Raw genomic sequence first — 24,583 nt, 5'->3', positions numbered from 1 at the left:
ATCATGTGATCTGTCTTCAGGTTCATCTTGATCAGGAGGCTCTAATGCCACTTCTGTTTCCCGGTGACATGCTGCTCCCTTGAAAATCACAGTGAGGACACTGGGTGTCCTGGAACCGGAAATGGTGAGTCTGTGACTTGTCTCTGGCAAGGAACACAGGCCTGATCGTTCTGTGGGCTTCTTATTTACACAAAAGATATAATTTACATCATGGTTTAATGAATAAACCATTTTGAAAATTGGTTTTCTTTGGATGGGACCCCTGGTAAGTAACTCTGTGTTCCAGGGGATGGCCCCACCTCCATGCACACTGGGATTCAGTGGGTTATTTAAGGAAAAGAAGGATATGAAGTTGGGACGGAATGTTCCAGGGAGAAGAAGGGGTGGGCTGGGTGTGGAAAGATAAAATGTGCCATCTAGGCTTGTTGTAGACACCTTTAATCCCAGCACTTGGAAGGCAGAGACAGGTGGATCTCAGTGAGTTCAAGGTCATCCTGGTTTACAAAGCAAGTCCCAGGATGTCCAGAACTGTTAAACATTTAAACAGAGAAACTCTGTCTCCAAACCCAAAAAGAAAACCAAAAACAAACAAACAAACAAAAAAAACCCATTGTCTTCATCTATGAAATTTTTGAAGAATTAAAAATGTTTTAAAACTTAGGTAGAAAAATATATAAGTTGGTTTATGTACTTTTCTTGTCCATGAAAAACAAGTCTCTAACTTCACACCAAGTGAAGACACCAAGTGACTGACCTTGGCTTGGGAACACAGATTGTTGTAGGGAGGCTGCTTGTTTGTTCCTGGCTGCCCAGACCCGAAATAATCACAACACTGCTTGGGCTATTAGCTTATGCATATTTCTAGCTCACTTGTATATCTTAAATTAATCCATTTCTATTAATCTGTGTATTGCCACATGACTGTGGCTCACCGGCAAGTTTCTGTCCTGTGTCTGTCTCTGGCGAATCTCTGTGGCTTCTCACTGACTCTGCCTCCTTTCTCCCAGCATTCAGTTTAGTTTTCCCACCTAGTTCTACTCTGCCCTATCAACAGGCCAAGGCAGTTTCTTTATTCATTAACCAATAAAAGCCTAGTCCAGAGCACATATGTGTGCGCCTTCTCAACTGGTAAATCCCTGGAACCTCCTCTGCTTTTGCCATCCCCAGTCCTTAGACCTAGCCTTGACACACAGCCTGTATGCCAGCCTCGCCTGGTGAGTGCCTGTCTTCATCAGGGTTTCTACTGCTGTGCCGAAAAACCATGACCAAGGCAACCTGGAGGAAAAGGGTTTATTTCAGCTCACATGAGCTGATCACAGCATTATACCCAGATCATGGACCTCCCCAAAACCACCGAGGAGACCAAGTCTGGTCTGGAAAAGCAAAGAGCCTTTATTCTTTTTGTTTTGTTTGTTTGTTTTGAGACAGGGTTTCTCTGTAGCTTTGGAGCCTGACCTGGAGCTAGCTCTTGTTGACCAGGCTGGCCTCGAACTCTCAAACCCACAGAGATCTGCTTGCCTCTGCCTCCTGAGTGCCTGGGATTAAAGGCATGTGCCACCGCCTCCTGACATCAAAACCAACTTAAAAATCAGTAACTTCCATAGCCCTCAGCAGCCAGTGTCAATGGCCTCCATTTGAGGCCATCGTGACATGCAGACCCAGGTGGCTGTCAAGTACCATGCCTGGGTCCATGGTCCTTTCACAGTTGGGGTCCGTGTTGAAGTCCATGTCCCGTGTTGCCACCAGGACCACTCAGAGCCCCAAGGCTGGAGTCTGGGGTCCATGCTCCAGCAGGGCCGTATAGATCTGGGTGGAAGTGCAATCGAGCAGCTTCCAAAGTGTGCAGTAGATGACAGAGACAGCTGGCTGCCTGGTGTGCAGTAGATGACAGACAGCTGGCTGCCTGGGCCATCACTCAGAGTCTCATTTGCAGTGTTGGAGCCACCAACTTTGACTAAGGCCTAGCGTAACTAACAAACCATTTTTAGAAGTAGGAAAAATTTCAGAACCGTTTTGTCCTGTCTTGGCAAGGTTTGGCAGTCTCTTTTGTGAATGTGTTCTGCTTGTTCAGTCCAGACAACATGTACTTTGTCAGTGGTTGAGGCATAGGCAGTTCCTTGCCCAAAGGCCAGTTGTGCCAAGAAGAAAACAAACTCCAAGAGGAGTGTCTTTGGTGCTCAACATTCTCTCGGGAATAGATTGGTACTGTCAGGAACAATTGTGTCTCACATCAACAGAATTCTAAGTTATTTAAATGCCATGACCTACAGATCCTTGAAGTGGTTGAAGATTACTTATCTAGGCAGAATACAATCTCTCTGTATCTAAAGAACCTAATTAATCCAACTATATGTATAAAAAGCATGAATAACTATTGACCTATAATACTTAATACCTGTATAACTTAAAGACTAAGACTTCATATCAGAATATTAAATAATCTGTAAACAACTGTGAAGTAAATGAGGACAATGACCTCAAAATGTAAACAATGTATAAGTATCTTGATCAGATGTAGGACTGTATAATGCAATATGATAAATAGATCCTAAAAATTGTATCAATATACAAATGTCTTAAACAGACAGAAACATGCATGCATACAATCTGACAAAATAACTTTGTATAGGTGTACAAATATTGTAAACAAATAACAAAGATAATTTTAACTTGTATCAATATACAAGAATCTATACCATAAAGAATAGCTCACAAGTATTCATTCTAATACCCACTATTACTAGTAGTAGTATAAGTTCACACTAAATTACCTATTATTCTATTCAGTTTTTCCTCTTTTTTGATTCATTTTTATGTCTTATTTTATTATCCAGACCAGTATATTTTTTTACAGTAGGCATTGGATTTTTAAAATTTTTTTGATGAGACACGTTTTCCACAGTAACTGGAAATGATTGGATCACGTTCCACATGGGGGCCTGTAAGAGGCTCCCCCAAAGGAGTTTTCTGATTGTATTGGCTTGTCTTGTCTGTCTTTTGTCAGCCTACACTTACTGTTTTAATGTCAGACTTTGCTACACCTTCTACATACACCTGAAGGCTGAGTCCTCCTATTCTTGCCTTTCCCAAAGGAAATATTATTTTTAGAAAATTTTTGTCTACAATCCCTTTTCAGATGTCCTATTCTACCACAGTTAAAACTTTTGGCATTTTGGCATCTCCTCATACTGTTGGAAATTGCTTTTCCTACCCAAGGTTCAGTACTATAGTCAAATGTCTCAACATTTATCGTATGTAAGATTCATTTATCTCTTGGTGCTGATCTAACCTTTAAAGGCCCAAGAATCTTTTTGCATTTTAAGTTGACATTTCAAAAACCAAAGATTCAATGAATACACATCTAACTTCTGGGTTTGTTACTCCCACTTGTACAGCCTTAGTTAATCTTTGTAAAAAGTCACTAAAGGGTTCTTTTTGGCCCTGTTTAACCCTGATATATGATTTAATTCTCTTTCCTGGTTTCTGAATCTTGTCCAAAGCATTTAAAGCTGCTGTGCTACATAGGGACAAGGTGTGTTCATGGTAAAGAGCCTGATCCTGAGGATCAGAGTAAAGTCCTTCCCCCCAGAATTTGATCTTGGGAAATAGTCATTTTGCTTTTCCCTGTTGTTCTAAAGTTTTTGCTTCTCTCTAATAACATTTCCAAAGAAGCTGCGGTCTATCTTCTAGGACTGCTGAGATTAAATGAAGCCAATCTTGTGGGGTTGCCTTATTGTTTGAAGCCCATGTTTTGACCATTTCCCTAACACACGGTGAATGTAGGCCATAATTAACTATTGTTTGTTTAATTTCGTTAGACCACTTACACGTATGCGTTTCCATCTATATTTTTTGACTGCCTTAGGTACTTGGTGTCAGATGGTCTTTCCGAGGAGATCACTGGATAGGCAGTTAGAACTCTGGGTAAGATACCCCAGAGCGTGGCATGTATTGATGAGGCTAAATTTTGTCTTTGTACCTTTGTCCCTGGTCATCAAATTTGATAATTTTTTCAATCTTTTAAGTTCTTTTTACCACTGCCTTTTGAAAAGTCTGGATCTCCTGTCTGGTGTTCTGTTCTAATGTCCTCATTGAGGATTCCAAGGTATGAAGTCTGTCCAGTAAAAATAATGTCATCCTTGGACGTAATTTTTATGGCATACATATTACCTTCCTGAAGAAATACTCTATCTGTCAATCTATTATAATTGTCAATAGATTTTGATTAATACATGTAACAGTACGAATTCTCTCAGACAATGTCTCAGCACCTTCTGTCACTGACTGCGTTTTATCCGTCAAATTGGTCGTATTCTTTTTTAGAGTGCTAATAATTTTCCCTTTTAATTGGTCATTATCAGTCTGTAATGACTGTATCATTTCTAAAAGTCCCTCATTCTTGGCTCTATTATCAAGCCATTTTTTAAGGAGAAAATATGGAAGGCAAAGCTAATCCCTAGAATTAAATATAGTGATGTAGAAGGGAAATCACATAAGCCTTGCATGATGCTATTTATGGTATAAGTAAAAAAGCTGTTGACCTCTTGCATCATTAAATTATCTGTCATCTTGACCTTATAAATTACAAATTTGACTTTACAAATCTCACCTGTAATGAGTTGGAGTATGTGCAATAACTGTTACCGGACAGTAGGTGTCGCAGCTGTAACTCTGTGGCCGGCTTGAACAGTCGAATTGCTTTTAGTGTGTTAGATACTGAAAATATGCTTAAATTAAAAGCAGTTATTCAGTGCAAATAACAGACTTTGTGCCCCGCGGAAATCCCTGACTGGACGGCAGCAGCAACAGGAACAGCAAAGCAGCAACAACTGGGGAAGCCGACGCCTCACCTGCATTTCCGCAGTGTGTGGGGGGGGGGAGCTGGACCCAGAAGGGCTCCTAGAGGGCACCGAGGCCAGAGACCGCTGCTGCAGAGCCATAGTGTGGGGTGCTACGCAGGCCCTGGCGGTGGCAGCACGGGGTGCTACAAGGGGCCTGGCGGTGGCTGGCTGAAGCCACGGGCGAGAAGGGTCAGTGCCCAAATACCCAGATGCATAACTGCAGGGGTCCCGAATCCCCCAAGCTCCATCTTGGGCACCAACTTGTTGAATGACACCGGTTGAAGAAATCCAGGCTAACTCCAAGATAAACAAATTATATTTACTTTATTATAAGGGGCAAACTTTCAAAACAGGAACGAGAAGTCCAACCTCAGTTGTATATCGTGGGGAAACACAGAGAGAAAGGGCTCTGGGCAGGCAGGCAGCTTTTCTCCAGGTACCCAAAAGGTCACACCCTAACCTGGTCCAACCTCTTGAAAATCACTGGCTGACACCAGAAACCAGGGTCCTTGAACCAAACCAGGGACTCTTTGCAATGAGCATTTGCGAGTAAAGCTGACTGGACAAAGGGCGGACTGTGTGCTGCATCTCTGCCAGTGCCTCCGGGGTGAAGGAAAAGTTGTCGGAGAGGGGGAAAACTAGAGAACTGAGGAGGTTTTTGTTTTGCTTTGTTTGCTTGTTTGTTTGTTTTGTTTTGTTTTAAATTTTCTTTTGGGAGGGCACAGCATGGATGAGGGAAGGATATGGGAGGACTAGAAAGTGACCAGAATTAGGGTACATAACATGAAATTCCCAAAGAATCAATAAAGAAATTATGCTTAAAAAACACAGTAGACTCTACATACCAACCACAGAGAGTCCAAGAAGGAGATAACAGAAGCACTCCCATTTACAATAGCCTCAAAAGATATAAAATATCTAGGAATAACCCTAACCAAGGAAGTAAAAGATGTCTATAATGAAATCTTTAACAAAATCTCTGAAGAAAGACATTGAAGAACTCACTAGAAAATGGAAAAACCTGGATTGGTAGAATTGAAATTGTGAAACTGGCCGTGTTATCATTCGTGATGCAGGTCCCCTGGCGGGCAGGAGACAGATAAGCCATGCAGAGAGAGCCTGAGTATAGAGTTTATTCAGTGGGGATTGGGAAGGGTATAAGGTATAAGGGTAAGGAGTTATAAAGGAGAGAGAGACAGAGAGACAGAAAAAGAAGGGGAGGGAGAGGCAGAGACTGCCACTTCAGAAGCCTTCTTCTGACAGAGAGAGAGGGAAGGAGGGAGAGATGAAGAGGAGGCAGTAGATCAGTAAGTAGATCTGCTTGGCAGGAAAGGGGAGATTGGGAGTGGGTGGGGCTTATCTCTTAAAGGGATAGGTGACAGGGCAGACCAGCAGATTTATTACAGACTGTTCTACCAAAAGTAGTTTATAGGTTCAGCACAATCTCTGTCAAAATTTCCATAGTATTCTACATGCCCACGTGTACACACACATACATGTGCATAAAAATAGATAGATAGATAATTCTGAAATTCACACAGAACCACAAAAGTCCTAGCTAGGCAAAGCATTCCAAAGCAAAGGAACAGTGCTGGTTACACCAGATTTCAGGCTATGTTACAGAGCAATGGTAACGAAAACAACATGGTACTGTCACAAAACAAACATGGAGGTCAGCAGAACAAAGTAGAAGATCCAAACATGATTGCATTTAGTTATAGGCATCTCAATTCGTCAAAGATGCCCCAAAAATGCATTGGAGAAAAGACAGCCTAGCATCTTCAATAAATGATGCTGGGAAAACTGGATGTCTGTAAAGCAAAGAATAAAATTAACTCCTTATCTACCACCCTGCACGGAAATCAACTCTCCATAGATCAAAGATGTGGAGCCTGGAGCTCTGAAACTGTCGGAAGAAAGTGAGGTGGTACCCTGTAGGTGTAGTTGTGGGACGTGAGCTTTTGGTTGTTTCTTTAGATTTTCATTAGATTTCTTTATTATTATTATTATTATTATTATTATTATTACAAATTTTCACCTCCTCACCTCCTCCCATTTTCCCTCCCCTCCCCCCACTCCCCCTTCCCTTCTCTCGCCAGTCCAAAGAGCAGTCAGGGTTCCCTGCCCTGTGGGGAAGTCCAGGGTCCTCCCCCCTCCATCCAGATCTAGGAAGGTGAGCATCCAAACAGACTAGGTTCCCACAAAGCCAGTACATGGAGTAGAATCAAAACCCAGTACCATTGTCCTTGGCTTCTCAGTCAGCCCTCCATGTAAGCCATGTTCAGAGAGTCCGGTTTGATCACATGCTCCATCAGACCCAGTCCAGCTGGCTTTGGTGAGCTCCCAGTAGATCAGCCCCACCGTCACAGTGGGTGGGCGCACCCCTCGCGGACCTGACTTCCTGGCTCATGTTCTCTCTCCTTCTGCTCCTCATTTGGACTTTGGGAGCTCAGTCCAGTGCTCCAATGTGGGTCTCTGTCTCTATCTCCATCCATCGCCAGATGAAGGTTCTATGGTGGTAAACAAAATATTCATCAGAGTGGCTATAGTATAGGGTCAGTTCAGGTGCCCTCTCCTCACTGTTCAAGGAACAAGCTGGGGACATCTCCTTGGGCACCTGGGAACCCCTCTAGAGTCCAGTCTCTTGCCAACCCTCAAATGGCAAGATATTAATTAATTAAGATATATACTTCCCTACTCCCATATCCACTCCTCTTTCCATCCCAACTGTCCCATTCCCCCAAGCTCTCCCCATCCTCCCCTTCTCACTTCTCTCTCCCATCTTCCCTTACCCTCATCCCACCCCACCCCAAGCTCTCCATTTTTGCCTGGAAATCTTGTCTACTTCCAATATCCAGGAGGATAACTACATAGTTTTTTTTGGCGGGGGGGTTCACCTTCCTATTTAGCTTCTCTAGGATCATGAATTATAGGCTCAATGTCCTTCATTTATGGCTAGAATCCACTAATGAGTAAGTACATACCATATTCATCTTTTTGGGTCTGGGTTACCTCAGAATAGTGTTCTCTCTTTCCATCCATTTGCATGCAAAGTTCAAGATGTCATTGTTTTTTACCGCTGAGTAGTACTCTAATGCGTATATATTCCACACTTTCTTTATCCATTCTTCCATTGAGGGTGACCAGGAAGTATAGGGGGTTGAGGAATGTCTGTGCTCCATCTCCTGGGCGGAACTCACTCACCCCTCTGATGGATCTTCTGGTACAGGATCAGAGCCCCTAGGTGGCCAGGGACCTTGCAGACAAAAGGCCTACCTTGCTGCAGGCAGGCTATTGAAACAAAGGAACCAGAAGTGAGCTTTTGACTGTTTCCCAGGAGCTAAGATCAATGATTGACAATGACTTATATCCATACTATAAAAAATTCTCAAAATCAAAGAGAAAAAAATGCATCCAAGGAGAGTTTTTGAAAAGAGAAATAGAAACGTGTAGGAATATCTCAAAAACTGTTCACCATCCTTAACAATTAGGGGCATGCTATTTAATACTACCATGAGATTTTATCTCATTCCAGATCAAGGGAACAACGGACAGCAAATGCTGGCTGGGATGCAGAGAATGGAATTCTAATTCACTATGAGTGAGATGCAAACTGGTGTAACCAGGGTGGTGAATTCTCCAAAAGCTAAAATCAGATCTCCCATATGACCCAGTTACTCCACTCCTTGGCATATACCCTAAAGACGTATATATTATTGATCGAAGCATAATTAGGATAAGATATCTCTTGAAAATTGTGTTGGGTGTCTGTAAGTTTCTGGCTTCCTGATAGAACACAGAACAAGGGCCTTCTTCCCATGTCTGGTCATCCTTTGTCTTTTTGGGTAGCTGCACCTCTCCCCTGTGGCTCACCTCTTGTCCCTGGGCTTTCCATATGTATAGGAAGCAAGCCATCAAATCCAGAATGCTGACCATCAGGTCTAGCACTTCCTGTGTCTGGAGACGAAGTCCTAAGATTCTCCTCCCTGCAAGCATTCCCATGCATTAAGTCCCTCTTCCCACATTTCTGTTATTTGTTTCTCCTGGTGCATGTTTTATACAGTTGGGATTTTGGCTTTTTCTCAGCACTGGAGCAAAGGCTTTTTAAAGACAGCTATAATTGCTTGCGGGCATTTCCCATAAGAGCAGAGCTGAGAAGATTGGCTTGATTCCATGTAAACAGTCTTTGTACTTCCTCCTCCCGTAGACTCAGCCCTTGCCAGACTGCCTGTTGATTGACTGTCCCCTCAGACCTTATATGCATGTCTAGTACTTTGGCATTGCAACACCACCATGTCATCTGCAACATTATGTTCAAGATCCACACAACTGAGTCTCCAAAGAGATCTCAGTGATCTGTGTTGTCTCCTTTTCTGTAACACCGCTAGGGACTGGAGACCATGGAAGACATGATCCTCCGAAATTATTTGTCTCTCTGAGCTGCAGGGAGATTGGGATGTGCCCAGGTCCCTTTTCTCCAGAGCTGGGGAGTTTAGCCTGTATTCCCCCAGCGTGGCTTTGTTAAAGCTGAGGTATTTAGAGCAGGCTAGATTTCTGTAAGTGAGGTAAGGCAAGGCCTGGGCTCAGGGAGATCTAAGATCTGCCAGGTTGCTAGAGCTTTCTGTTCACTCTGCCTTGTTCATTTCTGCGGGCAAGTACTATAAAAGCTTGACTATTGGCAACAGCAGTAAGCAAACCTTGTTTGAAGTTACTTTCCAGGAGGAAGTTCTGTGAGTTTTTGCCCTCTTTTGCCCTGGTCCCTTAGGATGAAGCCGGTGGAAACGCACATTATGTGTAGAATTCCCACGTTTTATCTGTGCTCTAGATGGGCTTGTGTGGATGAAATAGCAGTGTTTAGGTAACTGTCTTTCTCCCTTCAGAGTGATGTTAGTGGTTCGGAATTGTTTTTTAATTACAGAGTATACTGGCCCAATGTAGAACTCATGCTTGTGTGTGCCCTGACATTCCAAACTCATTTATATCGTTGTTGTCTAAAGTATAGACAACAAGTAAAGAATTTAGAAGTCTGTCAATTGTATACTTTTCAGAAGGGCCTCAGATATGTATAGATATTTATTGTTTGTGTCCATGTATAGAGGAAAAAGCAAGTTTCTACTACTTCGGACTTTTAAAGCATTTTGCATGCATGACCACTTTTCATCTGAGATGTTTTATATGACACTAGATATATAGGTTTACAAATGGCTCAAAGACTTACTGATGAGAAACCATAAAGAAGTTATTTTAAAACGATTCTTTGGTATACATACAATTTTAATTAAAGATGAAGTCAAGGTGCATACTAAACCATGAAAGGCTTGTGTTTCTAACAGTACAATTCAGATATGTACTAGTTTGATACTTAGATGAAGAGTATGGAAAATGTTAAATCTTTCTATAATTAATCCGTCATGTCTCTGTGGGAATGGAAAATGTATTTACAATAAAAACAGCATAGTTTAAAACATACGTGTGAGTCAGAGCTTTTCTGGTCACTTCCCCTGGAGGTGTGTGGTGGAATCACGGCAGGAAGGAGATAAGTGCTCGGATAACAGCTACGCCAAATCACGTGGTGCAGCACTGGTGAGCGCTGCCACACACCCCTTGGATCCATACACACTTGTAGTGATGAGCTGCGGGCCGGCTTCCCGCCGCCCTGCTCTCGGCCACCGGCTAGCTTAAAACCCAAAATAACAACACACAAATTGTATTCTTTTAAACACTGCCTGGCCCATAGTTTCAGCCTCTTATTGGCTAATTAACCCATGTTTAGTAATCCGTGTAGCACCACAAGGTGGTCGCTTACAGGGGAGATCTTAACCTGCCTCGGAGAAGAGAGGCATGGGGACTCACTATGGCGACTGCCTGAAGCGGCTCCCCTCTCTTTCCCAGAATTCTGTTCTGTTTACTCTGCCTACCTAATTTTCTGTTCTATTAAAGGGCCAAGGCAGTTTTTTTTTATTAATCAATGAAAGTAACACATAGACACTCCTCCATCATTTCCCCTTTTTCTGTTTAAACAAAAAAGAAAGGCTTTAACTTTAACATAGTAAAATTACATATAACAAAACAGTTATCAAGCAAGAATTACAGTTACAATATTTAAATCTATTTTATCTTTTATCATAACTAAGGAAAACTATAACTATTGAACCATTCTTCAATTCCATCAAAGACTCCAGAAGGATATAATACTACCTAAGTAAACAAGAAATATGCAACTTTCAAACTCTAGAAATGACAGAGACAACTCGCTGCCTGGACAGTCACCCAAGTTCCTCTGTACCATTGGGGCATCCATCTTCGGCCTTCAGGCCCATAGTATCCAGCAGACATTTCCATGAAGCAGGAAATTCCAAAGACAGTTCAGTCACTTTCTGCTATGTCCTGCAGAATGTCTTGTAGACTCGTTCATGAATCAGGAACCCCAAAAGACCATCTTACCTTTAGGCAAGTTCAGCAGTCCTCTTTCTGCGGGTTCTTTGTGTCCAATTTATGCAACAGTCCAGGCAAGAGCAGTTTCTTGCCCAAATGGCTATCAAACTTCATAAGGAGCCTCTTCAATGCCTATCTTCCTCTTGAAGTATATTGATACTGCCAGGAGCAGACGTGTCTCATTGTCATGAAAACCCTAAGTTATTAAAACATCTTAAATGCCATGTTCTGTAGTCTTTGAAAGATATGAAGAATGCCTATCTAACTGAAATATATCTCTATATATCTAAAAAAATCTAACTAACATGACAACAAGCTTGACTATTATTGATGACTATCCATTAACAACCTATATTTCCTAATTATACATTACATTTTAAAATGAACTACACAATCACAATAGCTTAATGAAGATCAGAAATACACACACACACACACACACACACACACACACATATATATATATATATATATAACAAAATTGACCTTAAAATCCACACCAATGCAAATTATTCATATCTATATAACACACTTGATCCAGAATTAATTTTTGGTTAACACATATTCAGGAAACCATAGTATTGACAAATTTTCCCCAACATCTACACCAGTGTACATGATTCCTTGTGGATTCCACATTTGCACAGGCTCTAGGGATTGAACTCACGGCCCTGCCATCTGTATGCACTGTACCACAGTGGTGTGCTCCCAGCCCCATCTGCCTTTGCATTGCATTGTTGGTTCTTTATAGACTTAATGTCATTTTTATGTGGTTACATGTATCTATGTCTGTCTTTTGCTCATAATAATATAGACCATGCGTATACATGTATTCCTCTATGAATTTGTGTTTCTGTTGTAATTCCTTAGAAAAGTTTCTGGTCGTATTTTTTTGAATCACAAGATTAACACCTAGTTAAAACTTTTGTGTTGATTGTTTTTCTTCTATCATAATACAGAATTCAAAACAGGCTACATTTTTATGACACATATATACACATAAAACAATCAATTCCCATTTTCTGTTCCTAAAGCTGAGCACAACTTGGATTGAAGACAAATTTGTCATTCTAGGTGTTGGTATCATTTGAGGACGTAGCCGTGGACTTCAGCTGGGAGGAGTGGCGGGACCTGGATGCTTCCCAGAGGACCCTCTACAGGGACGTGATGCTGGAGACCTACAGCAGCCTGGCGTCCTTGGGTGAGTCAGACTCCCGTAGTTCTCAGAGGTACCAGTATTAGAATCGTTGCTTGCTTTTAATGCTAATTTGATATTGTACATTTTAATTGGCATGGCAATGATACGCATGTGTGAAGAAGAATGTATCTCTGTACTGCACATCGTGTACAGTGATCTGGTTGATGTTAGCTGATAGTGTATCAGCCCTGGATTCACTTGTTTGTATTGGGAACATTTGCATCTCTCTGATGTCATTTTAGAATTTTTAGTTGGTGTCGCATATGTGTATAATAGTAATAGTATTGTAGAACTTATGGTAGGCCTCCCTTCCTGCTATACCTGCTAGTGCGTACCTTCTTCCCCTCCCCCATGCCCCGCGTCTCGCCCTGGCTCTAGTTCCTATTGTTTTTCTCTCTATTTGAGGCCACCTTTAGTTTGGTGAGAACACAGAGGACTTTTCATTGTGTGCCTGGCTCATTTCCTCTACACACTGTAACTTCCCTGCAGAGACTTAGGAGAAATGGGTTTGCTCCAAATACGGATGGAGTTTGATTGCCCAAAGAAAGATTGCATCAGTGCTAGGTGAATATATGAGTTTACTGGGTTTATTTAGTGAGTAAATGTGAGTCTCAGATATACAAAAAACAAAAGCAGAAAAAGCCTCCAACCTTAGTTAGTTCTTACTTACAGTTTTACCAACCTACAGGTGGGCAAAAGTGTGCCCAGGCTGGAATCTCAGCAGAGAAATTCATGATAGTCTCATAAGGGGATGCTACCAGTCCCGGTCCCCTCCATAAGGCTACGTAGCTTTGTTCATTCAATTGCTGTGGCTCTGTGCCAAGGTCATTCTGTGTTTTAAGATGGTGCCAATCTTCTGAAGCCCAGAACAACAGCCATTCTACAGATAACAGAATGGCCTGCTTGCCTGCCACTGTGACCGATGTTATTTTGAATTTGCGCGTGCCACACTTCTCTACGTACATTCCTTTGTTGAAGACGCCTGTGTGCAGATTTCCCTGTAGACACCGACGTCACCTCCTTTGACTGTATATGGCCAGCAGTGGCACAGTGTTGATGTCATTCTGGGTCCAGTTTTTACAACCATTATATTGTATTTTCAAGTGGCTGCACTAACATATATTGCTACTATCTCTTTGTATAGTTTTTTAGCATTTTTTTAATTTTGTATATTAAAAATAACATTCTATCTATAATTCAGTGGTAAGGCATTTGGGGAAAATCTCTTTCAATTTTACTTGTAAACGTATTTGTAGGTCATGTTTGGGAAATATCAATTTAGGTTGTTTGCTCAGATTTAATGAGATCTTTTACTTTTCTGTGTTTAGTGAATGAGATCCTTTATATGGTCTAGAAATTAATTGCTTCCTGAATAAATAATTTTCTAGTATTTTCTCATTCTAGACATGACATTTAGTCTAATATAATCTCATGTGTTGCTTTTGCTTCTGTTGACTGGATTGGCGTATATCAAAAGACTCCATCTGCATCGTTGTTCCGAGTTCTAGAGTTCCAGACCTTACATGTAATTCTATGATCCATTTGTAATTGATTTCTCTATATGGTATGAAAAGAGTATTGTCTTTGTTTGTTTGTTTGTTTGTTTGTTTCAAGACAGTGGTCCCTTTCTATAGTATGCAAATATCCAGATTTCGCAGAATAATTGATTCATGAGAACGTACTTCTTTTCTGAATGTAAGTTCTGAAGCCTCTGTTGAGCGAGAAGCTGAGGAGTGTGCGTGCTTGTCAGCTCCCTAGCCCCCTGATGCCATGGGCTGGGGGAGATGTGTTTAGCTCTAGGAAGTCACAGGTTTCATGTGACATTCTTTTGGGCCTTTTTACGTGGATCCTCTGTTGAGAGAGCCTTGTAGCAGGGAACACATTGCAGGGCAAGGCTTCTCAGCTCAGTCTTAGTAGGAGGAAAGGTGGGGGATGACACCTCAATGCCCCTGCAAAGTGTGTCCCAGTGATCTCCTTTCCTTCCCCTTTAACTTTACCTGCTGATTGCATAGCAGACCACTGACCAGTACCTGCCCACATGGTCTCTGGAGTGCATTTTTAATTCATACTAAGTATGCATGGATTTTGTTTTGTTTTATTAACTGTGTGTACAGAGTGTTTTGTGCTCGCTCATTTCTGTATGGAAGAACTGTGTCTCTGGCATGAGGCGCCCTTGGCCGTTTGTGGTAGTTATGTCCTCGTCTGCTCCATTTCTATTCTGTGGAGACGACTTACGTCTTTATTTGATGGAGATATCAGATCTGTCATTTGGATCTTGTGTCTTTGTCTGGATTTGAAGTCATTGTAATAGCTAGTACGTAAAGTAACCACTGGGAACTTGGCTCTTCCTGTAATAGGTGCTCATTTATAAGTGACTGTAGGCTTCCTTCCTTGTGTTTTTAGGATTCCCTTTGTCTTGGAGTTTTTCTAGTTTGGATGTAAGTGATTTGTTGGTTCAAATCTTTTAGGTTCTATTGGACATGCCTGTCTATGCTTTTATAACCATTCTCTTTTCTTCTGGAACACAAATAATGTGAATGTTTGTTTTCTTATAAGGACCATGTTGCTGGGTGGTGGTGGCACATGCCTTTAATCCCAGCACTTGAAAGGCAGAGGCAGGTGGATCTCTGTGAGTTTAAGGCCAGCCTGGTCTACAAAGCAAGTTCCAGGACAGCAAGGACTGTTATACAGAGAAACCCTGTCTGGAAAAAGGAAAAAAAAAAAAACCTATGTTCTCATATATATTCTTTTATTTTTAAAAGTTTTGTGTGTATGGATATTTTGCCTTTTTTTATGTCTGTGCACTTGTGCGCCTGGTGTCCTTGAAGGCCAGAAGATGGCGTTAGATGCATTGGAGCTGGAACTTTAGATGGTTGGGATCAGGGCAGCGTGTGCTCTTGACTACTGAGCAGACCCTCTAGATACTGTCTTCTCTTCTTCCCAGTTCTTTAATCTGCTTTTGTTTGTTTAAGGTAGTCAGTCTTTGTCTCCGTGTTTCTCTCTGCATGGTCTGAGCTGTGTGTGTGTTTTTTTTTCTTTGATCAGTTGAGCTTTTCCCTTACAAGTCTTCTGGGTCGTTCTTTCTTTATGGCTACTTTTCTTTTTTAATTTATAGCAGACAAATTGTCTGTCGAGTTTCCTTAAGTCAGCGCTTTTACATGACTGCTGGGGACGGAACTCGGGTCCTCTTACTTCCATAACAGGGGCTTTACCCACTGTTCCACCATCCATCTCCCTGGGAGGTTTCTTAAAATCCTTAAGTGCTACTTGGGGACAACACTTCCATCAGTGGAGAGTGGGAGTGAAAACCTACTTTAATACAAACGTGTAAGTCACCGAGTGCTAGGGCTGTAGCTCGGTTGAGTGACTCTCCTACCACGCGTAAGGCCACTGGATTAGTCTCCAGCCTACCCAGAAATAAATAAATAAAAAGAAAGGAAGGAAGGAAGGAAGGAAGAAGTTTCTAATCGCCTCTCATCAGTGGCCTTGATTAGCACTTTGTCACAACCCCGCATTGTTTCTCACTCACAGGGCACTGCATGACCAAACCTGAGTTGATCTTGAACTTAGAGCATGGACTTGGGCCGTGGAGCATGGCAGGTGCCTCTGTCTGGAGCCTCTCAGGTCAGTGAATGAACGAGGCGAGAGAGGGCGGGACACAGAAGCTGCCAGACTGTTCATCTCGGGCGGGTTTTCAACAAGGTCCGTCTAAACCCAGTCCTGAGGACAGATCGCCTCCTGGACCAGACACCTGTTCTATCCGGTTTCCCCAACGTTCTGTGTTAAACTACCAGTTTCTTGATGTTGAGAAATGGCTTTTGTTGTTGTTGTTGTTCTGCTGCTCTTCAGAACGATCCAGCTTTACCTGGATCTTCATTTGTGCGTGTTCCCCTCCCTTTATAACCGTATGTTTTAAGTTAGGCGTTTATTGACATTATTTCAATACCAGCTTTTGACTAGTGCTTGTCTTTGCAATTCTCATGATCCTTAATCACACACAAAGGCTTCTCCTCTTAAAATAGTAGAGCAAGGGACATGTGTTATGGTGAGGTAGGCAGCACAGAGAATGTTTCTCAGGTACGGAGGGGAAAACATGGGGCTTTAGAGGGGGAAATAGTAAAGAATTTTTGCTTATTTCAGTTTTACTGTGTGATAACTATTTTTCACATTTGCCATGAGGTACACATTTGGGTTTAAATTTAAGACTAGCTAGGGAACCTGATTAAAAACTACCAGCCAAACAAGAGTCTAATTTGGCTATACTTGTGTCGCCTGTGGACAGAGGACATCAGAAGTCACAGGGTTGGATAGCACACGAGCAAGTCTTTCCACATGGGCTGTGGAAATCTGAAGTCAGAGTCACAAAGGTGAGTGTGGAGTTGCAGAGAGGAGAAAGCCCTGCGCAGTCATCAAACACTGGAGAACTAGCTCAAAAGCCGAGGCACACTCAGATGAGTCCTGGATGAGGGAGAGTCCCTGGAGAGAGGGAGAGAGAGCTTGGTTAGTAAAATCCCGAGAGAGAGAGAGAGAGAGAGAGAGAGAGAGAGAGAGAGAGGGAGAGGGAGAGGGAGAGAGAGAGAGAGAGACAGACAGAGACAGAGACAAAGAGAAACAGAGAGAGACAGAGAGTTCAGTCAGTAAAGTTCTTGCCTTCAAAGGCTGCAGACCTGAGTTTCTGTACACAAGTACAAAAATTAAGACATGGTTTGGGGGCCCCTGATTGTAAACTTGGTGCTTCTGAGTTGGAGACAGGCAGATCCCTGGGGCTTGATGGCCAGCCAGTCTCATAAATTGCTGAACCTCAGGTCCCAGTGAGAGACATTGTCTCAAACAAGGAAGCAATACCCGAGGTTCACCCTCTGAGTTCCCCATGTGTGTGCACATGTGTTCATACACACAAACACACTACGTGTGCACCTACATGAGCCTGCATATACAAGGTCATTTTAACTCTTGTATGCAAAATTTGGCTTCTTGGGTAAGAAATTCAGCAGAGAGATTCTGAAAAAAGATACAGTCTCAGGTCTGGGAAGAGAAAAAGCTAAATTAAAAACAGAAACAAAAAAACACTCTTTGGAAAGTACACAATGGGGAAGAAATAATCCCAGTGATTTGTTTAAAGACAACACTGAGCAAGTGTAACAATTACATAGTAATAAGGGGAAGAAAACAGAACGATTGTCAGCACTTCTAGACCGAAGAGCTCTTGGGAAGTTTTATGAGGTATCTAATCTGTGAATCTTTTATTAAACAGTGAATTGAGAGTAAGGTCAACACAAAACATACTCCATGAAATTAGTGTATAATATTCTACAAACCTTGGCCAAGAGACAGGCATCCACATATACGGCATTTACAATTACAAGTTGTAGACTCTGAGAATACTTCCTCAAAGGTTGTTATTGTTAAGATGCCCAGAGGACAGAATATGGGCAGAATATGGAAAAGTATAAGCAAAATGTGTGATTAGTTTGTTTGGGTTTGGTTTGTTTTTGAGACAGGATCTCACTATGTAGCTCTGGCTGGTCTGGAACATTATATAAATCCGGCTGGCCTTGAACTCGCAGAGATCTCCCACTGCTGGCCTTAAACACGTGTGCCACCACGCCCAGTAGTTCCTTTTGAATATAAGTCTACTATCATAGCAGATTGATTAACAGAAACTCTGAATTCCAGAAAGTATAGTCTTTGGTGTTTTAAACCCTGAAAATACAAACTGCCAATCAAGATTATTCTATGAAGCAAAGTCTAAAATCAGATAATGTTATGAATTTCTGTGATAAGCGTAAATAGAATCACTCTATGAATACTAAGTCACTATTACAGAAGATACTTAAAACAAAGTAACAATATTCCTTTTGTAAAGGCAAGCAAGCCACAAGCAACATTTCTCATAAAAACAATCATTCCTACAAAACCCCATGGAAGATCCTGCTGTTCTTTATCAAAGCAAAGTACACTCTCTGAACCAAAGTAGCAGTCTTCACCCTAATGTGTGGTATACTAGGGAGAGAGAATGTTTATAACCTACGTCCTAAAGGCAGCTAGTAGAAGAGGGTTTCCTGTTTCACAGATGAAGGAGCATAGCAGGGTACATTTAGAAGCCAGAGAAACAGGACAGGTGGAATAATGAGAGGGAACATCGCTATAAAGACGCCTGCAGCTGAGAAATGGGTTGGGTGTTTATTGCCATGTATTTCAACAGAGCAGCAATGCAACAGAGAGCCAGAGCTTAACGCTGCAATATTTCTCAGTGTATTGTTTTATTCTACTTCATTAAAGACTAGGATGTGTACAGTTATAAGATGATACTGTAAAAGTTCAATTGTACATTGGGCAGTGGTGGCGCATGCCTTTACTCCTAACACTTGGGAGGCAGAGGCAGGCAGGTCTTGTGTTTGAATTACATAAAGCTTGTGCCCAATTCATAGTAGTTGAAATTTTTCCTATTTTCAGGTGTCAACAAAATGAGTAGCCTGGTTGAGAACAGCCAGAAAAATGGAGACAGACATTTCTGGCGAGTTGAAGATGACAGCAATGCATCAAATGAAGAACTCATTGAAGTAGGTAAAGCTGCTGTCAGCCCAAACTGTGCCCTGATTGAGTTCATTTTCTCTGCCAGCTGAAGAATAGAAAGGCAAAAACAGGAAAGGCAGGCAGTATTGTAGGTGCCACAGCTAGCCTCAAGGGAAGTATCAGACGGAGCAGGCAGATCATCCTGAAGAAAGCTGCTCCCAGGGGTGAGGAAACACACAACGAGGCACAGAGAAAAACTTCTACAGAGCCAAGGGGCCCTAGGAGTCTGTAACCCAGTTTCTTATTAAGGGCATAGGGGTTTCAAGGGTATTTGAGTGCTCAAGGGGTCTTCACCCCTAACTTAGGGTTGGTCCATCTGAACAAAGAGAGAGTGACTAACAGACCCTTAACTTTGGTGGAAACATGTTCTGACCCACCCTCGCACTGACCGAGATCCATCACCACAGTGCCCCACTGGCAGCAGCAGAAGCCCACCAGGCCTTTCTTTTAAGCTGCTAGGCTTTTATGTCAGGTCAGGAAAGTGAGGAGGAAGCTGCTATCGTGGAAGTCCACCATCTTTATTACCTAGTTATGGCCCCTCTTCCTATCTGGCCACCACCAGGGACCTAACGCCATGTCCTTCAAAATCATATTCCAACTTTGAACATGAAAAATAGAAACTGCTTTAGGAATGTTTCCGTGGGAACTTGATCTATGGCGGGATGAGTGTCTCAGTAGTGAACCTGGTGAGACGCGGGCTACGAAAGAATCAACCATTTTATAGTAATTGAAACCCTTCAGTTACCCTGTGCTTCCGGGTAACACACACTTAATCATGTCATTTTGATTCAAGAAAAACCTCCAAAGGCAGGGTCGGTAACATAGAAGTTTTCATTTATAGAGGAGCTCAATTAGGAAATCCTGTGATAAGCGTGACCTACTCAAGTCATGGCACGGATAGGATGCAAAATTCTAATAGGGTGAGACAACATTCTTTGACTAAATTTATCCAGTAAGTGAAGTAAAATAGACAGCAGAGAGAAATTATTTCAATGTGTGTTTGTGAGAAGTGTCATTAAGAAATCATGATAAGCAAAACATAGTAAATTATTTAGGACTCTCCCTGTGAATACGAGGAGTTTAACAAACCCTTCTGTCTTCAGGCAGAACTAAAGCTACACGAGGAAATCCACCATGGAACAAAGCCCTATGAATGTGAAGTGTGTTTGGAAGCGTTGTACCTGAAGTCAGACTGTAGCAGAAATCAGAGGTATCACACGTGTGAGAATCCGTACGAATGTAAAGAGTGCAGGCAAGCTTTCTATCCTAACTCTACCTTCAGTCAGTGTCAGAGGCTCGAGAGGGGCGAGAAGCCCCATGCGTGCATGGAATGTGGAAAAACCTTCTACTGCAAGTCCCACCTGACCGTCCACCAGAGGACGCACACGGGCGAGAAGCCCTATGAATGTAAAGACTGCGGTAAAGCTTTCTACAGCAAGTCACAGCTCAACGTACACCTGAGAATTCACACAGGGGAGAAGCCCTACGAATGTAAAGACTGTAGGAAAGCCTTCTACCGCAACTCCGACCTCACCGTCCACCAGAGGACGCACACGGGCGAGAAGCCCTATGCATGTAAAGTCTGCAATAAAGCCTTCTACTGCAATTCCCAGCTCACTGTCCACCACAGGACGCACACCGGCGAGAAGCCCTACGAGTGTCACGTATGTACGAAAGCCTTCTACTGCAAGTCCCAGCTCGCTGTCCATCATAGGACGCACACCGGCGAGAAGCCCTACGAATGTAAAGAGTGTGGGAAGGCCTTCCAGTGCAGGTCGGACCTCACTCGACACTGGAGGACGCACACTGGCGAGAGGCCATACGAGTGTAACGAGTGCAGGAAAGCCTTCTATCGCAAGTCAGACCTGACTGTCCATCAGAGGACCCACACAGGCGAGAAGCCGTATGCATGTAAAGAATGCAGGAAAGCCTTCTACTGCAACTCCCAGCTCACTGTCCATCAGAGATACCACACGGGTGAGAAGCCGTATGAGTGTAAAGACTGTGGGAAGGCCTTCCAGTGCAAGTATGAACTCACACGACATCAGAGAACACATACAGGTGAGAAACCGTATGTGTGTCTAGAATGCAAGAAGGCTTTCTACACCAAGTCAGACCTCACTCGGCATCTGAAAACACATGCAGGTGACAAACCCTGAGTACAGAGGGCGCAGTAAAGCCCGACACAGCCAGTCAATCTTGAGGTGGCATCAGAGAACACATATAAAAACTATTGCCATAAGATTAGCCCTTAATATCAGAATTCATACAGATGCAAAAATACCCATGAAAATAAAGTAAGAAAGCTCTCTGCTTTAGCTCATCTCCATGTGCACACCAATAAATTTAGGGAGCACGAGCAGACTTTGTGTGGTCAGAGCTCATGGGTCATCATGTAGCACACACAGGCGAACGGCCCTTTGAATATAAAAAACACTAGAACACTTTTTTAAACCATAAAGTGCATTCAGTGGGCAGAAAAGCTCATATAGGTAGTCTTTATCAATATGTCTATCATAGAAAACTTTGATACCTAAGTCAGACCCCAGTCTACATCAGAAACCTCATAAAGATGAAGTTGTGTACAGCAAGTGATTTAGCCAGATATGGGTGTTCATCCTGACCCGTGTCTGTGATCCTGGCAGAGACACATAGGGACTTGATATGTACCAGCATAGCAAAACACCAGACCAAAAGATGGGGAAAGCCAGGTGTGGTGGTGCACACCTTTAATCCTAGCACTCAGGAGGCAGTGCCATGTGGACCCCTGAGGTTGAGGCTAACCTGGCCAACATAGCATGTTCTGGACCAACTAGGGCTATACAGTGAAAGCCTGCCACAAAAGTGAGAAAATCTTCAGTGTCAGTAGATGCTGCGTTGTTGTTAAACCGTAAGAAAGTAAAGGATGTCAGAAACCTTAATACTTGGAACTCAGCTGACATCAGAACACAACAAAAGGATGACACAGCATCAGAATGTTGACAGTCGCATAGGTGCCACACTTCTCCTGCCCTTGTGTCAGTATAGTAATCTCGGTATTCGTCTGCATACACGTGCTCTAGAAACCCCATCACCACACGCTAGGGGCTGCGTTCACACGGTAGCAGGCATGGCACTGGTTGTGAGAGTGGGAACATGTCTGCACTTTTAAATTAGTTGAACTAGGATGGGGCTTAGTCACAGTGCCCTTGGGAAGCACATGCGTTCCCTCTCCGTTTGTATCTGAAGCTGGTTTGTCACCCAGATTTTCAGCATTCATGCTCATGAAACAGTTGTTACAGAGTATAAGCCGTTGTGAAGAGGTTGTAACAAATCGATCATACATTATTTTGAGCACCTTTTTCAGCCTGAGTTGTTCTCATATTCATGGTAATACTGCTTTGTGCTCTTGAGAGCTTGGGTTAGAGGAATGGTCTTCCATGCAACCATATATTTCCTTAATATGTGAAAATTTTTTCAGTAAAATTTTAACATTTTTATACAACATAAATTTTGGGGAGAAAATTTCAGTTTATGTAACTTGCATGTTAATTTCCAGATGGAATTGTTTGAAATGGTATTGGAAATTAAGCATTTAACTGTATACTACCAAATAAACACAATGGTGTTTCCAGCCAGTGTCTATTAAGCTTTTTCTTTGGGCATTTATATGTTCTCATAACTAGAGTTTGGTAGTGGTTAGTGAATGTAGTAGACAAAGACTAACAATGCTGGTAAAGATCTAGTAGTACACAGTTACTCCTCACAACAGAAATTTTTCTGTATGCTAGTATTTTGTGTTAATGCTTTGCCTGTAGAATACTCAGCATGATGGTATAGGAAATACGTATACTTTGTATAAGAAATAATAGTGGAAGAAACTGGAAGTGGTAGGATACATGCCTTTGTGTGTATGTAGTCTTGATGGGAATCTCCATTATATGATAGATAGATAGATAGATAGATAGATAGATAGATAGATAGATAGATAGATAGATAGATAGATGATAGATGGATGGATGGATGGATAGATGGATGGATGGATAGATGATAGATAGATAGATAGATAGATAGATAGATAGATAGATAGATAGATAGATGATAGATAGATAGATAGATGATAATAGATTGATTGACAGATGATAGGTAGATAGACAATAGATAGATAGATGATAGATTGATTGATGATTGATGATAGGTAGGTAGATATATCTATAGATAGATAGATAGATAGACAGACAGACAGACAGACAGACAGACATTGTGATTTACACTACTCATTGTCTTTCTGTCACTGTGACTAAGTCTTAGCAGAAAAAAATTAAGGATTAAAGTAGTTGTTTTGGGTTGTGGCTTCAAAGGATTTTGCTAATGGCTACTCTGCCACAGACCAATGTGAAGAACACTAAGGTGACGGTGGTTGTGGTGGAAGAGTTTCCTCACGTAATGACAGGAAATGCACCAAGGAAGAGACCATATACAATATTACATCTTCCAAGGCATGCCCTAGTGACATAACTTCAGCTAACACCTCCAAAACCAGGTCCACATTTGAGTTCAAGTGTGTGGGAGACATTTCATTCCAAAGCCAAAATATACTAAAAAATATCCACCTTTAATAAAACTCCATTCCACTCATAAATCTTTAAATATGAAGCCACTACATTTCACTATATGTCTTTGTTCATGCGTATCTAAATTGCATGGACGCTGTTACAAACCATCCTATAGCTGAGAACAAGAATTAATTTCTAATACAATAGCAAAGCAAAGCCAGTATGGCTAACAGAAGCAGTTTTTAACTGTGATTGAATTTTTTAAATGAAAGTAGATTTTTTATTAATATTTATTGAGCTCTACATTTTTCTCTGCTCCCCTCCCTGCTTCTCCCCTCCTCCCCTTCAATCCTCCCCCAAGGTCCCCATGCTCTCAATTTACTCAGGAGATCGAAAGTAGATTTTTTTTAACATACAATATATGTGGATTGTGGTTCCCACTCCCCAACTCCTCCCAGATCCTCCCACCCTCCCAAATCCTTTCCTGCTCTCTAGGTAGAAAACAAACAGGTATCTTTAAAAATGAAAAAAAAAAAAAGATAAACTAAAAACAAACCTGAATAGGAGAACAAATGAGCACAAGAACCAAAGAAAGAGCACATGAAACACATATAGATGAGAGATACACACATGGGGACACGCCAGAATCCCCTAACCCACAAAAACTACCTTACACGATTATCCCCAGCTGTGGGCGGAGTTAAAGTGGCTGACGTCAGCAGTTCTCACTGTCCTGGTGGATGGAATGCCGACCGCAGTCACCCCCTTTCTCCTCATTCCTGTGGGTGTAAGTAGGGCAAAGACGTTTACCCAATGTTGTATTCCGAAGACTATATACGTTTCCTTCCCAGTGTAGACCTCTCAGGGCATACCGTGAACAAAAGAAGTGAAATGTCATGCTGATGTAAAATTTTTAAAAAATGGTGTATTCTTTCCCCTAAGTTAAATTGTATGGTATGGCATATGTATAAATATATGTGACATAATCCCTAGTGTTT

The 24,583-nt window shown here is 42.0% G+C and overlaps 1 protein-coding gene across 1 annotated transcript in view; it reads left to right on the top strand.

The window, feature by feature from the left end:
- Nucleotides 1-22,663, top strand: part of LOC119810319 (zinc finger protein OZF-like) — a 43,126-nt gene extending 20,463 nt beyond the window's left edge. The window contains exons 5-9 of the mRNA XM_038323740.1: nt 21-124; nt 12,351-12,477; nt 16,006-16,098; nt 18,931-19,037; nt 20,154-22,663. Coding sequence (XP_038179668.1) covers nt 122-124; nt 12,351-12,477; nt 16,006-16,098; nt 18,931-19,037; nt 20,154-21,209 — 1,386 coding nt within the window. The 5' untranslated portion in view covers nt 21-121 and the 3' untranslated portion in view covers nt 21,210-22,663. The remainder of the gene's footprint in view (nt 1-20; nt 125-12,350; nt 12,478-16,005; nt 16,099-18,930; nt 19,038-20,153) is intronic.
- The last annotated feature ends 1,920 nt before the right edge of the window (nt 22,664-24,583 follow it).

Source organism: Arvicola amphibius, chromosome 3 (assembly GCF_903992535.2).
Source record: "Arvicola amphibius chromosome 3, mArvAmp1.2, whole genome shotgun sequence".
In the NCBI taxonomy this organism is placed as follows: Eukaryota; Metazoa; Chordata; class Mammalia; order Rodentia; family Cricetidae; genus Arvicola; species Arvicola amphibius.
Note: the sequence above shows the minus strand (reverse complement) of the source record. Positions and strands in the feature narration are given on the sequence as shown.